The sequence below is a fragment of the Oncorhynchus tshawytscha genome, linkage group LG16 (genome assembly GCF_018296145.1).
Source record: "Oncorhynchus tshawytscha isolate Ot180627B linkage group LG16, Otsh_v2.0, whole genome shotgun sequence".
Classification (NCBI taxonomy): domain Eukaryota; kingdom Metazoa; phylum Chordata; class Actinopteri; order Salmoniformes; family Salmonidae; genus Oncorhynchus; species Oncorhynchus tshawytscha.
This window is the reverse complement of record NC_056444.1, coordinates 68,754,702-68,770,570: the sequence shown is the minus strand read 5'-3', so window position 1 is coordinate 68,770,570 and position 15,869 is coordinate 68,754,702. Positions and strand designations below refer to the sequence as shown.

The window sequence follows — 15,869 nt, the reverse complement described above, 5'->3', positions numbered from 1 at the left end:
TCTCTCTCTGTCTCTATGTTTCTCTGTTTCTCTCTTTTTCTCTCTCTCTGTCTCTCTCTCTCTCCCTCACTGCCTGACACACTGTAAGCTCAGCCTGTCAGTACCAGAGTCACCCCTGGCCACCCCTGGGGTGGAGAATTGTAGTGGGGGATAGTGGCAATAATTCCAGCACTATATCGCCTCATTAGGAGTGAGAAAGTGTGACTTCCCACCAGCTGAACCTCATTTGATTGTGGAATGGGGTGCTGGATCAGGTTAAAGGTCCTCTCAGTCAGAGGTCTTGTCTTGTGTGCGCACGTGCGTGTGTGTTTGTGTCATGTATGCTCGCCCATGTCTGTGCTCAGTGATGGCGTGTCTATGTTTAATCCAAATTCCTTTCAGGTTCAAGTATACCAAACCCACACACACGTGCCTTTGGTTATGTGATTTATCAGATTGAGCAGCCTACATCAGTGTTCCTGTGACATCAAGAGTTAACAAACAAGAAAAACTGTGAAACAACTTAACATTCCTACTCCGGTGGCATCTCAAACCAGGTCCCTAGCAGATGCTGGGACTTATGCAGCCTTGAGCCGGGCCATTCAGCTGGCTGGCTAATCCACTCAACCTTTACTAATGCAGGCCAGTCCAGCCAGTGAGATATGTATCAAAATAATACCACATGAAGAAACTAAAAGAAATAGTCTCATCTGTGTGTGGCTCATCTGTGTGTGGCTGGGTCTCTCTCTCTCTCTCTCTCTCTCTCTCTCTCTCTCTCTCTCTCTCTCTCTCTCTCTCTCTCTCTCTCTCTCTCTCTCTCTCTCTCTCTCTCTCTCTCTCTCTCTCTCTCTCTCTCTCTCTCTCTCTCTCTCTCTCTCTCTCTCTCTCTCTCTCTCTCTCTCTCTCTCTCTCTCTCTCTCACACACACACACACACACATTGTTATTTGGTCAGGGACCTATTGATTGAGTTGAAGCTGTTCATTATTCAGTGTTAGGATATGGAGGCGAGAGCAGAGGGGTGGTATTATTGTCCAGAATTCCGTTGTGTGTTGGTGTGAGTCATGGAGGGAGGATGGAGAGATGAGGATGGGGCATCCCACCTCTGCTGCCCTGCTGTCATGGCAACAGGAGCAGTCACCACCAGCAGCAGTCCCAGCATGGTTCTACAGAGGCCTCACACACATATGGACACAGAGAACACACTGGAACATTATAGGACACTAGCCAGGCAAATGCCAAAACATAGAGAGCATTAAGAGCATTTTTACCTCAGATCGGAGTCTATTGAACTCCATGGATTTTCTTCTGGTCAATGTGTGTGGAATAACACATAGACAGATAGAGTTAATACTTTACATACTCGTGAATCTCTCACTGTAGGCTATGTGCAATAGTTATAATTTTTGGGTGGGACAGATGCACAATTTATATTTCCTATAGGTCTATAATTCAATCTTCTGTCCGGACCAGATCTGATATCAGTCTATTTTTGTGAGTGAAGATAAGAGACCGTTTTCTCATGACCACCAAATTAACAGTGTATATTTAAGATGTCTTATTCATATTTGAGGAAATTCCTCAAAGAATCATAGGTCTTCATTGATGCAGAGGCGCCGTCGGTGTATCGGACATTCTACGATTAGGCTGCTGCCTATAATGCGCCTTGTAATTCCTTTACAGATAACGCCTTTAAATTAACCTAAAATGCTTGGTTTTACAGGTTGCCTTTATATCCTATTGCTTCTTTGAGAATATAATTTCTACGGAACGTCCTATAGGCGGTTCGGGATGGTGCACGCGCAGGTCCCATTCAAACAGGTGGGAAGCAGGGAAACATCCCCGGTGCGCGTGACTGGTTGTGATGATAGGATAGCCTACATGGCTCAATACCGAGTAGCCTAAATGTTTGAGAATTGTCACGGTTTTCACTTGAGTCTGCATCAGCTCGGATGCCGAATATATGTCAATAGAAAACCACAGTTCAAGGTTTTCCCTCATCCTTTGTTCTTTATTGTTTAGTGAGCACTGTGTTTTTTTATCCATATCTCAGCTTCTAGTCAAGAGACCGTTTACGCACAGGTGGGAAATACCCGTACTATAGGACAGCCCCCTCCCTCAATTCCTCATCGGAATATGTGAGCAAGTGACATTTTGCCGTTGCGGTTCGGGACAGCAGGCAAAGCGTCTCTGCAAACAGGTGTGCAGCTGCTGCCCGAATCAGTTTCCTACGCCTTTAATCCAGTTTAAGGAAAGGCAGAAAGCCATCCCATTTGCGGAACCATCCTCCTCGACGCGGGACGGGCAGAGGAGGAGTAATTCTGCATTTTAGTAGCCTAGCTATTATAGCCTATTATTTGAAGGGACAAACGTGTTACAAGAGCGAACGCTATGGCAACAAAAAAATCATCATGCACTGATATAACGAAAAGGAGCCAGAGTCCCGTCGTTTTAGAGGCTGAGATGTTCCGTGAATTTCAGGACTGGTGCCTCCGGACATATGGGGACTCGGGTAAAACAAAGACCGTCACCCGGCGAAAATACAACAAAATCATGCAGACATTGTTGCAAAACGAAGAGTCGGACAGCATGTATGTCGACAATAGTCACATCAATGCTAAATTCAAATTCTGGGTGAAGTCGAAAGGGTTTCAGGTCGGGAGCAACATCCTCGGGGAGCACAAGAAAGGAGCGTCAGGGAAGCCGGTCCTATATGTCCCGGTCAAGTCAACGGTAAAGTGTGCGTGTTTGTGTGTGTATGCGTGCGGTCGCATGACACGTCCCATGCCATCAGTTAAACCTAGGCTATTTGATTTCACCACAACCACATGTACCTGTCATAGGCTATTTGATTACAACTTTTCAGTGTTTGGTTTTCCCTCCTCACCCTAACCTATTCACAGACTCTAACCTATTCCGACTCTCATCCTCTGAACAGAGCAGTCATACTCCCATCCCCATCAGCTGCCATAGCAACGCCGGTGCATAAAGAGGCAAAATCGCCAGTGTGGGGTATCTTTCTGTGCTCGTCTCGCGAATGACTTGGTTAATGTTCTGTTAACGAATCGTTATCATTATTTTTTTTATAATTAAATGTAACCTTTATTTAACTAGGCAAGTCAGTTAAGAACAAATTCTTATTTACAATGGCGGCCTACACCGGCCAAACCCGGACGACGCTGGACCAATTGTGCGCCGCCCTATGGGACTCCCAATCACGGCCGGTTGTGATACAGCCTGGATTCGAATCAGGGTGTATATAGCACTGACATGCAGTGCGTTATGCTACTAAGCAGTATTTATGAGTTAATAGCCCATTCACAAAACAATGATAAAAAGTAGGCATATGCCTAGTAGCCTATGTCTGGTCCAGACTCCTGCCGTGTAGGACAATTGAGTGAATGCGCATACATTGAGTGCCAGCAGCGTGCCCAAATGGGGGATGTGTGTGTGTGTGGGGGGTGTTTATAGATTATCCAAATATTTGATCATGTTCACCTTTACCTCGTATGATAGCATACATTCACAAAAGCCATCCTATTTTCAATGGGGATGGCTAATTGTGCACCACAAGCCTTGAACATCCGAACCTAAATGTATTGTAAACATTAGCATATTTTTTTTGTTTGAATGTCTTGAACTAATTGACAAACATTAATTTGAGGGATGAATGAGCCAATTGTAAACTGGGGATTATTAGGTGCCCATGATGGTTTGAGGGCCATATTGGGAATTTTATCCAGACACTGGGGTCTTTAATGACCTAAGAGAGTCAGGATACCCATTTAACAGCCCATCCGAAAGACAGCACCCTACACAGGGCAGTGTCCCCAATCACTGCCCTGGGGAATTGGGATTTTTTTGTCTTTTTTTTTAGACCAGAGGAAAGAGTGCCTCCTACTGGCCCTCCAACACCACTTCCAGCAGCATCTGGCCTCCCATCCAGGAACTGACCAGGGCCAACCCTGCTTAGCTTCAGAAGCAAGCCAGCCGTGATGTATTGATGTATGCAGGGTGGTATGCTGCTGGCGTACCTCCATCGTTACCTTTTGATGATGGAGCGTCACATTACCTTTTTCTTTTGTGTTTGTTATCGATGACATGATAGATTTTTGAGCAACAACATTTATTACCCACAGGAATCAGTCTTTACGTGTCATTATGTCACATTATAGTTATTAAATGTCCCTTTTTTCAACACTTTATCAATCTTACATTGCTTGTGGGCCACAGCCTTTTATTTTGACACAGATTGATGTCCAAGGAACAAACCCAGAAATGGCTAAACTGAAGTCAATCTGTAAGGGCCAAGTTTGTAAATGTACAGTAACTTGATCTAGAGGAATACAAGGTTGGAGCCTGGGCAGGGAACAATTTTTTACTCCATGCATGAGTGAGAAGAGCATACAAATTATGTTATAGAGGACTATGTGGGATTTCCAGTCCTACTAAATGAGAGTATTCCTGAATATCACATATGTAATTCTTGATGGGAAAAAGCAGTGGACTCCCCCATGTCCAGCCCCCACCTGTGCAAAACTCCACAACAAAGAGAAAAACATAAGCAAACACAAGGCAGTAATTACAGCATTAATTAAAGTGGGAAGTAGAAGGTCAAATAGTGAAATTGAGGTGCAATTAGACATGAGAAAGGTCCATGTGTATCAATGTGAGTGTGGAGGCGGTTTGTGTGTCTGTTCTCTTGTCTGTCAGCCAGTGGTATGTCATCCTGGACTGTTCCCTTACTGAGTGGTAGATAGTGTATCAGTCGATTTAACGGTCATGTGCTATCAGTCCTCAGATCTCCTTCTCTTCTTCATTCTCTCGCTCTGTCTGCTTCAGGCCTACGCCATGTGCCAACCAAATAAATACATACAAGATACAGAAAAAAGGTACGCCTAGACCTGCCCTCCCTCTCTCTCTCTCTCTCTCTGCCTCTATCTGTCTCTCTCTCTCTCTCTCTCTCTCTCTCTCTCTCTCTCTCTCTCTCTCTCACACACACACACACACACACAGACAGAGAGTACAAAACCACAATGCCCAATGCCCCCCGGGACCACTCCTGTGTGGTGGGGGTGTGTTTCCACAGCATGTGCGTTGGTGGCCTCTCTGCAGCTGCTCCTGGGGTCTGCCAAGTTTCACTGTGGGGTCTAAACGAGGGGGTGTGGGTGGGGATGGCATGGTGGTTGATGGGCAGAAAGGAACCTGTTTTCAGTTGGTGTAAACACAGAGATAGTTATACAGGATTGCCCAGGAGTGGAAGGAAGGAGACAGATACTGACTAAAGGGAATTGTGGATTTAAACAGTTTTGCAGCATGGACCTAGTGTAATCTTAATTTCAGACAGTTGATGGGATTGTATGGAATCTCTATCTCTCTTTCACACTCTCTGTCTCTGCCTATATCCCAGTCCTCTCTCTTGCTCTCCTTCTGTATGACTAATGCTGCATTCAAGTCATGTCGGAAACTGAGACATCTCCGCATTGGTTACTAATTATAGAACGATGATACCCGAGTTTCCAACTTGGGAAGTTTTAGAATCAACCAATAAGAATCTCTAGCAAATAAGTTACGTTCGCTTTAACTCGGTAGTTCCGAGTTTCCAAAATATGTAGTGTTGTGTTGGCTCTCGTGTCCTGATGTGTGTTTTGTCCTATATTTTTATTTCATTTATTTTATTTTTAATCCCAGTCCCTGTCCCCATAGGAGGCCTTTTGCCTTTTGGTAGGCCGTCATTGTAAATAAGAATTTGTTCTTAACTGACTTGCCTAGTTAAATAAAGTTTAAATAAAAAACTAAAATGTTGTGAACGCAGCAGAACAGCCCGTGCTTAGAGAATCCAGCAGGACTCAGTGTGGGGATGCAACTTTGTTTAACTCTCATTATGTCGTGATTAGAGCCCAAGCAGAGAGGAGGTGAATATAACCATAGATAGACCATGGCACGGTGAGACGCTCTGCAGTCATACACTACCGTAGACATGCACACTGTAGTGGTACATTCACACACCACTATTACTTCATTAATTCATACCAGCCTGTTATTTTTAGTTATACAGTATTATTAGCAGATATAAAATACTCTGCCACCATATATAGTATAGTCTAACACTAATCTGGTTTGCACATATAATCATTTATTCAGCAATAGGTGTGTGCCCTCCATTTCAAAGAGGAATGTTGTGTTAATTTCTCTTTTGTTGCTCAGAGTATGGCAGTGAATTTTTTTTTAATGGATGAGAGCTGTTGCTTTTTGTTGCCATGCCAACAGCAACCTGTAAATATCTCTATCCCTCATTCACAGTCTGGGTTTGGTAGGACTTTCTCACCACACACAGCACAGCCTTAGGCATGGGACTCCATATGTAAGCTACCCTTGTTGAGACTAAGGTTGTAGGAAGTGCTGTCATAAAGGACATAAAGGGTTAATTGAGGTCTTAAACGCTCTGTAATCCTGTAACCTGCTGTAAACCAGTGAATATATTATTGTAACTTAATGAAAGACAGCAGAAAGAAAAGGCTGAGCGGTGTTGGAGTAGTTGAGTATGTCCCCCCCTCTGAGGCAGACATGGAACGGAAATTAAGTACGAAATATTTGTGTTCTGCCATCAAAATGGAGCATGAACATCATCATTATTATCTGATTAATTTTTCCACTTCTCCTGAGAGCTCCCCTCTGTTAGAAGGGCACGGAGTCAAAAGAATAGTGCTCCTTTCATTCAACAACATTTGCATTAATGCTAACAGTTTTGCATGGCACAACTCCAGCATAATCTAGCCATTGTTTTATCCCTCCTGTTTAGTCTCTATGGGTTGGCACATGGGTTATTAAGTCTACACCAAATGCTGAATACTTTACCCAAAAACACCACTTCACCACACCTGGCGAGACGGGGGAGAATTGACCTTAAAGCGGCAATCGGCAGTTGAAACAATAATAAAGTGTTCTCCCCACCCCTGTTTCTGTAAAAAGCTGAGGGACGGAGCTGGAGAAATGTAACCACTCTCAAATGCATAGACTTAACTATGGGTGCAAGGATTGGCTATCCATGATATACTGTATATCAAAATTATAGCTTTAACCATGTTTTGAGGCTATATAATGTTTGTTTGCATTTGCTTTGTATCAAACCTTGGAGTGAAATAAGTTTATTTTTTGGGTTCTGATGGGGAACGACAGTTGAACTAAGCTCATGAAACATTTATAGGTTAATATCATGGGGTGGCAGGTAGCCTAGTGGTTAGAGCGTTGGACTAGTAACCGAAAGGTTGCAAGATCCCCAAGCTGACAATGTAAAAATCTGTCGTTCTGCCCCTGAACAAGGCAGTTAACCCACTGTTCCTAGGCTGTCATTGAAAATAAGAATTTGTTCTTAACTGACTAGCCTAGTTAAATAAAGGTAAAACAAATATTCTTCAAGAATAAATGGATACATTTAATTAATTCAGATGTCCAAAAATGGATGAAGCAGATTGCCCCCTTATTATAAAAAGGACAAGGCATTATAATAAAGACTGCTTTTGATGTTGATGTTTCTGCAACAAGGCCTCTCTCAAACCATATCTCCAATTTACCTACTTTTTTAGTAGTGATTGTGTGCTGTGGTTATTTTAGTGCTTCTTTGGCCATGGGGGAGTGCCTCTAGTGCCTCCTCAATCTGATCCCTATACAGTTAATTTTACACATAATAAAATATATTGAATTTGGGCCCTCAGTGTCCCCTAATAAATTATGTGCAAGGTTCCTCTGCTTTGGATGTAGATGACACACATAGACACACAATTTAACCACTTTTTTGTGTGAATGAGGCCTCTTCTAGGACCAGGGAATTCGATAGGTCTACATATTTGAAGCCAATGTGTTCCTAGCCTTTTGATAATATTTTTGTAATTAATCTCTAGTAAGCTGTGCATGGAGTGTGATATCACAGTGGGTTCATATTTGAGTGTGTGTGTTTTTGTGTAAAAATATGTATGTTACTGTGTGTGTGTGTGTGTGTGTGTGTGTGTGTGTGTGTGCCTCTGTACAAAAGGGGGTCGTTGATCGCCCTGCTTGGTTTTCCTCCTCTAAGCACCCTCTCTGTTGCCATGGAGAGACAGTTCTTTGCTCCCATAGGAGGAGAAATTAACACAATTTTTAACTGGTCTGGAGGCCTCGCCCCTGTGTGGGAGAGAGTTTGAGCTCTGCTCCAGATCGTAGCACACACACACACACACACACACACACACACACACACACACACACACACACACACACACACACACACACACACACACACACACACACACACACACACAGCCTTACGACTCAGTGTTGAATCTTACTACTACACTCTGTAGTGCTACTGTAATTTTCTTATGCAGTAGTAGGACCAATATTTAACAAACTACATCAGAGTAACATAAATAGAGAATATATAGTATTATGTAGTAATAACACAATGATAAAAGGAATGTGTTAGGCCCAGATTGCAGAACAAATGTGTAGTACATCAGAATGTTCCGTTTGGGGGTGGTGACTGGAACATCAACAGAGTCTGGAGAACAGAGTGAGCAAAGGAACAGGGAGAAAAAAAGAGAAAGGGAGGAAATAAAGGAGGGTGGCTGACAGAAAGAGGAGAGGGTGAAGGTACGTATTAAAAAGAGGGTCAAGGAGATTATGTTTTATATCTTTTTCACCCTATTAGGTTGTCCTAGTCCCTTAGCCCCTTCCTCACTGTGGTACCCCCCTTCTACCCCCTCCCCACTGAGGACACTAGGGCTTTCCTATTTATGCGTCTATTACCTCGCTGATGGGTTTACCACGATGAGATGGGACTTTAAAAGGTGACCTGTTGTCACATCTGCAATGAGATAATCTGAGTCATTGGCGCTGTTGAAACAGCCATCCTTTACCCCAACTGTCCTTCTTTATTTCTTTGGAGCGCCGTCTCTCTGCCACAGCCACCCATAATAATATTTATAGGTTAATATCATGGGGCGGCAGGTAGCCTAGTGGTTAGAGTGTTGGACTAGTAACTGAAAGGTTGCAAGATCAAATCACTGAGCTGACAAGGTAAAACTATGTCGTTCTGCCCCTGAACAAGGCAGTTAACCTATTGTTCCTAGGCCGTTGTTGAAAATAAGAATTCATTTGTTCCTGTCTGACTTGCCTAGTTAAATAAAGGTAAAAAATATGATTACAGCTATCTTTTCATGTACTGTAGCTTATTATATCTCATAATTATTCATTCGTTTACACATAAACTACCAGTCAAAAGTTTTAGAACACCTACTCATTCAAAGGATTTTCTTTATTTTTACTATTTTCTACATTGTAGAATAATATTGAAGACATCAGAACTATGAAATAACACATATGGAATCATGTAGTAACTGTCCAGGCTCAGGAGAAGACCCAGATGCAGACTGTTTCGAAGTAACAAACGTTTATTACAAAAAGAGGGCAAACGACAGGTCAAGGGCAGGCAGAGGTCAGTAAATCCAGAGCAGTGTCCAAAAGGTACAGAATGGCAGGCTCAAGGTTAGGGCAGGCAAAGGTCAGTAATCCAGGGAGGTGTGACAAGGTACAGAATGGCAGGTGGGCTCAGGGTCAGGGCAGGCAGAATGGTAAAAAAATGGGAAAACTAGAGAAAGACAGGAGCAAGGGAAGATCGCTGGTAGGCTCGACGAAACAAAACGAACTGCCAACAGACAAACAGAGGTATAAATGCACTGGGGAAAATGGGGAAGATGGGCAACACCCGGAGGGGGTGGAGACAATCACTAAGACAGGTGAAACAGATCAAGGTGTGACAGTAACCAAAAAAGTCTTAAACAAATCCAAATATAGCAAGGGCTATTTGACCAAGAAGGAGAGTGATGGCATGCTGTATCAGAAGACCTGGCCTCCACAATCCCCCGACTTCAACCAATTTGAGATGGTTTGGGATGAGTCAGACAGGAGAGTGAAGGATAAGCAGCCAACAAGTGCTCATCATATGTGGGAACTCCTTCAAGACTGTTGGAAAAGCATTCCAGGTGAAGCTGGTTGAGAAAATGCCAAGAGTGTGCAAAGCTGTCATCAAGGCAAAGGGTGGCTATTTGAAGAATCTCTAATATAAAATATGAAACACTTTTTTGGTTACTACATGATTCCATATGTGTTATTTCCAAGTGTTGATGTCTTCACTATTATTCTAAAACTTTTGACTGGTAGTGTAGCTATACTGTACCTGTAGTATTGCTGCTGGCGGTATTTGAGACAACATATAACTGTAAATCCTATGATGTATGTGCTGTGATGGCTGTAGGGATTTATAGTGTTTGCTCTCCCTACTCCATTGAGGATAAAGTGCCCTTTCCATTTTAAATGTTTGCTGTGTTTTTCTCCCTTCCTCTCTCCACTGGCCTGTCTGTGTGACCCAGCTGCCTCCAGCCCCCCCCGACTCGTCTGTGTGCAGGACTGCTCTCTCCTCTTCTCCGCTCTCTCCTCACCTCCTGTTCTCCCCTCCTCCGATTCAACCCCTCCAGTCTCCTAGCAACAGAGCTGTTTGGAGCGGGACAGGGAGAGGAGAGAGAGAGCGAGATAGGAGGGGATGGGGAGAGCAAAGTCCTATGGGATTAGAAAGATGGGGAGAAAGAGAGAGGGGAAGAATGAGAGAGAGAGAGAGTTGGGGTGTTGATAGGTTTATGTGGTGATGGTGATTAGGGCTGCTGACATGTCTTCCTCCTGTAAAACGCTGTGATGCTGATGAGAACACATAGTTACACAATCATTCAACAGCTGGTCTCCTCCAGCAACGCAACATACACCTTGTGAACTATGCTGAATAAACAGACAGAGGAGCATTTAAACACAGAAACATGAGCGTGCACATACGCACACAGACACTGACACACACACACACACACACACACACACACATGCAACCCTTCAAAGGGATCCAAAATCTTTTAGCAAAATGGATGGCTGTATTGACTCTGGGTTGATTCCTGCCAAGGGTGATGGAATCTTTGCTGTACCACAGTTCACTCAAAAACGAGGAGGCATAAGAGGCAACAACAGCTATTGGAATCTTACTTAGTGAGATATAAAGTGTTGCTGTGTTAGAGGACAATAGTAGATCTAACACTGGTAGATGTCCAAGTATGTGCAGTACAAAAGCATCCTAGGTTGGATTACTATTTTTTAGAGAATGCAAAAAAAAATTAGCTCATTCACTATTTCTGTCCTGAATAATGATGATGTCATCAGGAAAATGAGACAGGAGTGATGATGATCCGAATTGTTAGCATTATCAGTAGGCTATTACATTTAGAACATGCTGACAGGGAAGGAGAGTGGTGAGTGAGAGAGAGAGAGAGAGAGAGGAGTGGGGCCGGATTAAAACAAACCTGCTCTGGGAGCTGGTTTTAGTTGCCATGGCAACGATCATTACCTTGCACTTGGGAGAGCAGGAGGAAGGAGAAGGGGAAGAAAGAATGAACGGGACAGAGGGAGCGAGGAGGAGAAGGACACCGTTGGAGGAAGAAGAGAGAAAGAAACGTCAGATAGCAGGAACAGGATAAAAATGTTAAAGGAGAGAAAAATAGTGAGATTCCTCAGTGATGCCAGAGGAGAACTTTCTGAACTCTGGACCCTCCTCCGGGAACACTAGAACACATCCCCTGACATCTCACAGCTAGTCACAAAGCACAGCTTTTGGAACCTACATCTGTGCTGTCTACCAGGAACTCAACTAGATACATATAATATTCCATTATTTTGTTTCACTGACCTCAGCTTCTATTCAGAGCTATAAACCATGCACATAAGCCTCAGTTCACATGTTCTTTTGTTTACATATAACTCATTTCTCAAGGAAATAATACACCAGATAAACCTACACAAGGAAGTTATAAAGAATAGAGACAAATGTAACAAGGAGATACAGAAAAGTTGAGGGAGAAAAGGAGAGAGAGAAAACCCAGCGGTGACCACGTGAAAGAAAGACCATGTGGTAGGTGGGCTATTAAGCAGAGAGGCCACTGTCGTAGGGATGTGAGTTCCAACCACACCTGCCGGAGAGAGAGATTGTGGTAGTTTCTATGGTTACAGGGTCAGCTACATGGGAAGCAGGGTAGCTGGCTGTAGGAGTAGCTTTCTGCATTGGACAGGACTAGAGGTGGTGTTATTTTTAAACACTGACTGCAGGGGTGAGGTGGTGCCCATCAAATGAAGCCAAGGGACGTGTATGTATCTCTCTCTCTCCCCGCCCGCCGCCCGCCCGCCCGCCCGCCCGCCCGCCCGCCCGCCCGCCCGCCCTGCCTGCCTGCCTGCCTGCCTGCCTGCCTGCCTGCCTGCCTGCCTGCAGTGGCGCAATCTCCAAGTGTGTGTAACAGAGAAAGAGACCGACTCTGCAGGGGTGAAGAAGCTCTGCTAAGGGGAAGCTAATCTGGCAGCTAATTCCCTAAACACAAAATGAATCAGTGCCCACCGCAGTACACTAGACCCAGTGCTATCCCCAGTCTCAGCAGTGCTCTGGACAGTGAGTGGGTGATGATACCAAGAGCCAGAAGCAGCAGCCTGGATCAGTGACAACTGTCAGGAGACACTCTGTTAGGCTAGCCCCAGACACAGACAGGCACCCAGCCTGTAGAGCTGGGATCTACATAGACACAGACAGGCACCCAGCCTGTAGAGCTGGGATCTACATAGACACAGACAGGCACCCAGCCTGTAGAGCTGGGATCTACATAGACACAGACAGGCAGCCAGCCTGTAGAGCTGGGATCTACATAGACACAGACAGGCACCCAGCCTGTAGAGCTGGGATCTACATAGACACAGACAGGCAGCCAGCCTGTAGAGCTGGGATCTACATAGACACAGACAGGCAGCCAGCCTGTAGAGCTGGGATCTACATAGACACAGACAGGCAGACAGCCTGTAGTGCTGGGATCTGCATCGACACAGACAGGCAGACAGCCTGTAGAGCTGGGATCTACATAGACACAGACAGGCACCCAGCCTGTAGAGCTGGGATCTACATAGACACAGACAGGCAGCCAGCCTGTAGAGCTGGGATCTACATAGACACAGACAGGCAGCCAGCCTGTAGAGCTGGGATCTGCTTAGACACAGACAGGCACCCAGCCTGTAGAGCTGGGATCTACATAGACACAGACAGGCAGCCAGCCTGTAGAGCTGGGATCTACACAGACACAGAGAGGCAGCCAGCCTGTAGAGCTGGGATCTACATAGACACAGACAGGCAGCCAGTCTGTAGAGCTGGGATCTACATAGACACAGACAGGCAGACAGCCTGTAGAGCTGGGATCTACATAGACACAGACAGGCACCCAGCCTGTAGAGCTGGGATCTACATAGACACAGACAGGCACCCAGCCTGTAGAGCTGGGATCTACATAGACACAGACAGGCAGCCAGCCTGTAGAGCTGGGATCTACATAAACACAGACAGGCAGCCAGCCTGTAGAGCTGGGATCTACATAAACACAGACAGGCAGCCAGCCTGCAGAGCTGGGATCTACATAGACACAGACAGGCAGCCAGCCTGTAGAGCTGGGATCTACATAGAGCTGGGATCTACATAAACACAGACAGGCAGCCAGCCAGAGCAGACAGCCAGACAGCCAGCCCAGCCTGGGATCTACATAAAACACAGACAGGCAGCCAGCCTGTAGAGCTGGGATCTACATAGACACAGACAGGCACCCAGCCTGTAGAGCTGGGATCTACATAAACACAGACAGGCACCCAGCCTGTAGAGCTGGGATCTACATAGACACAGACAGGCAGCCAGCCTGTAGAGCTGGGATCTACATAGACACAGACAGGCAGCCAGCCTGTAGAGCTGGGATCTACATAGACACAGACAGGCAGCCAGCCTGTAGAGCTGGGATCTACATAAACACAGACAGGCAGCCAGCCTGTAGAGCTGGGATCTACATAGACACAGACAGTAGCACTGGACATCTCAGGAGAGCTGACCCAGTGGTGATTTTTCCTGCACCCTGTTTGAGTTGCTCCATATTCTTTTCTCCTGTGTGCTGATCCATATTACTCTGCTGAATCATACTCACTGTTCTCAATGCTTGAATAAGAAAGCCATCTTGTTAACATTCACACTACGACCCCTGCATCACCTAATAGGGGGTTAGGATATTTTCAGATTTTCATGACTATTATGTTCCAGATATATCTTTCCATATAGAACTGATACACACACGTGCATGTGTAAAGGACGTCACGCTGCTTGCTTAGTGAGTACACTCCCTCCCGAATTGGGCTCACAGTTGGTGCGAACTCGGGACCTCTGCTTTGCTAGCACACTTGACCGCCCTCCTGAAGTATCTTACCAGTCGGCGCCACACTAAAAGCTAGCTATTTGCTGTCGATAGGGGGGACATTTCAGGCTGAGGAGTGTGTTTCACACATCCCCATGTGCTCCATTCACCCCTTAAACTTACTCAGTAGCGACACCATCGTTGAGCTGAAAGCAACTGTAGATCTGGGTCACGGCACCATCTGTAACGGAAGACAAGCTGCGAGTACCATTTCGTCCCAAGTTGGACGTACCTGATGCGACATTGTGACCTCTGCCTTGCTAGCACACGTGACCACCCTCCTAAAGTCTCTTACCAGTTGGCGCCACACTAAAAGCTAGCTATTTGCTGTCGCTAGGGGGGACACACATCCCCATGTGGTATACATGCATGTGCTCACACACACCCTTACAAAAAAACACATGAAACAAATCACGTGAAAAATAAAAAATACATCTATATCATATGAGTGAGACGTGGTTCTGGGACAAGTGTGAAGTTCCCACCTTTTACTTTTTTTTCACTGGTTTCTTTTTTTACCACATCCAGCTACATCTGGTCTCCCATCCAGGAACCCTGCTTACCTTCAGAGGCAAACTAGTAGTGGGATGCAGGATACTATGTTTCTGGAATAAATTTGCCAAAACGTGCAACTGGAAAAAAGGCAGCGAAAGCAAAGGCCAGTGTAACATAACCAAAGATGGGGAAAATTGCAGGAAAGAGGGAGACGTTTTATTTAATCATGTTATCATTTTAAAAAATCACTGATTACATTTTTTAGGGCAACCATTTATATTTTATTTGTTCTCACATTTCAAAATTATTTCCTTGAAATGTTTTGTTTTTGCTATCAATATTTTGGGTTTTATGTTTTGCTTTCAATATCATTATTTTTGTTTGCAATAGTAAGAATTTTGTTCTCGACTTCAGAAGTTTGCTTGATATTAATGGCACAAAAGTAACTCACTCACTAGAAGATTGCACCATATAATAACACTATTACGGCAATCCTTAATTGAAACAATAACAAAGTGTTTTCCCCACCACAGTTTCAGTAACAATCTGAGGGATGAGACTGGAGAAATGTCCTTCTCTCAACCAGTACACTACACTATCGATGTCCATGATAACAAAATTATACTTTTAAGCATGTTTTTAGGCTATGCAGTGGTTGTTTACATCTATTTTGTTTCAAACATTGGAGTAAAACATTTTATATTTTGGGTTCTGATGGGATGTAACAGTTGAATTAAGCTCAAGAGGCATTTATACATTATATTCTTCAAGAATCAACGGGTACATATCATTCATTTATATGGATGTAGCAATTAAGGATGACCCCTTTGACAGGCAGTGACCTTCATACAGCAGAACTATGTCGCCATTTGCACATGATCCATTAACCTGCCCCCCCAAACATGTATTCTGTCGACTGTTCCGCAAAATCGTTGCCTTGGCCCACATTTGGGCTTTTTAGATGTGGTCACCCTAATTCCACCAGTGGAAACATTGCTACTGTTAACACCATCTTTTCACATGTATGGAGAATAACATTATTTCAACCAAACATGTGAATCTGTAA

At 44.5% G+C, this 15,869-nt stretch overlaps 1 protein-coding gene across 1 annotated transcript in view; it reads left to right on the top strand.

Moving 5' to 3' along the window:
- Positions 1-2,350: 2,350 nt before the first annotated feature.
- Positions 2,351-15,869, top strand: part of LOC112215216 (nucleolar protein 4-like) — a 36,876-nt gene continuing 23,357 nt past the window's right edge. Inside the window, exon 1 of the mRNA XM_042299927.1 lies at positions 2,351-2,711. Coding sequence (XP_042155861.1) covers positions 2,370-2,711 — 342 coding nt within the window. The 5' untranslated portion in view covers positions 2,351-2,369. The remainder of the gene's footprint in view (positions 2,712-15,869) is intronic.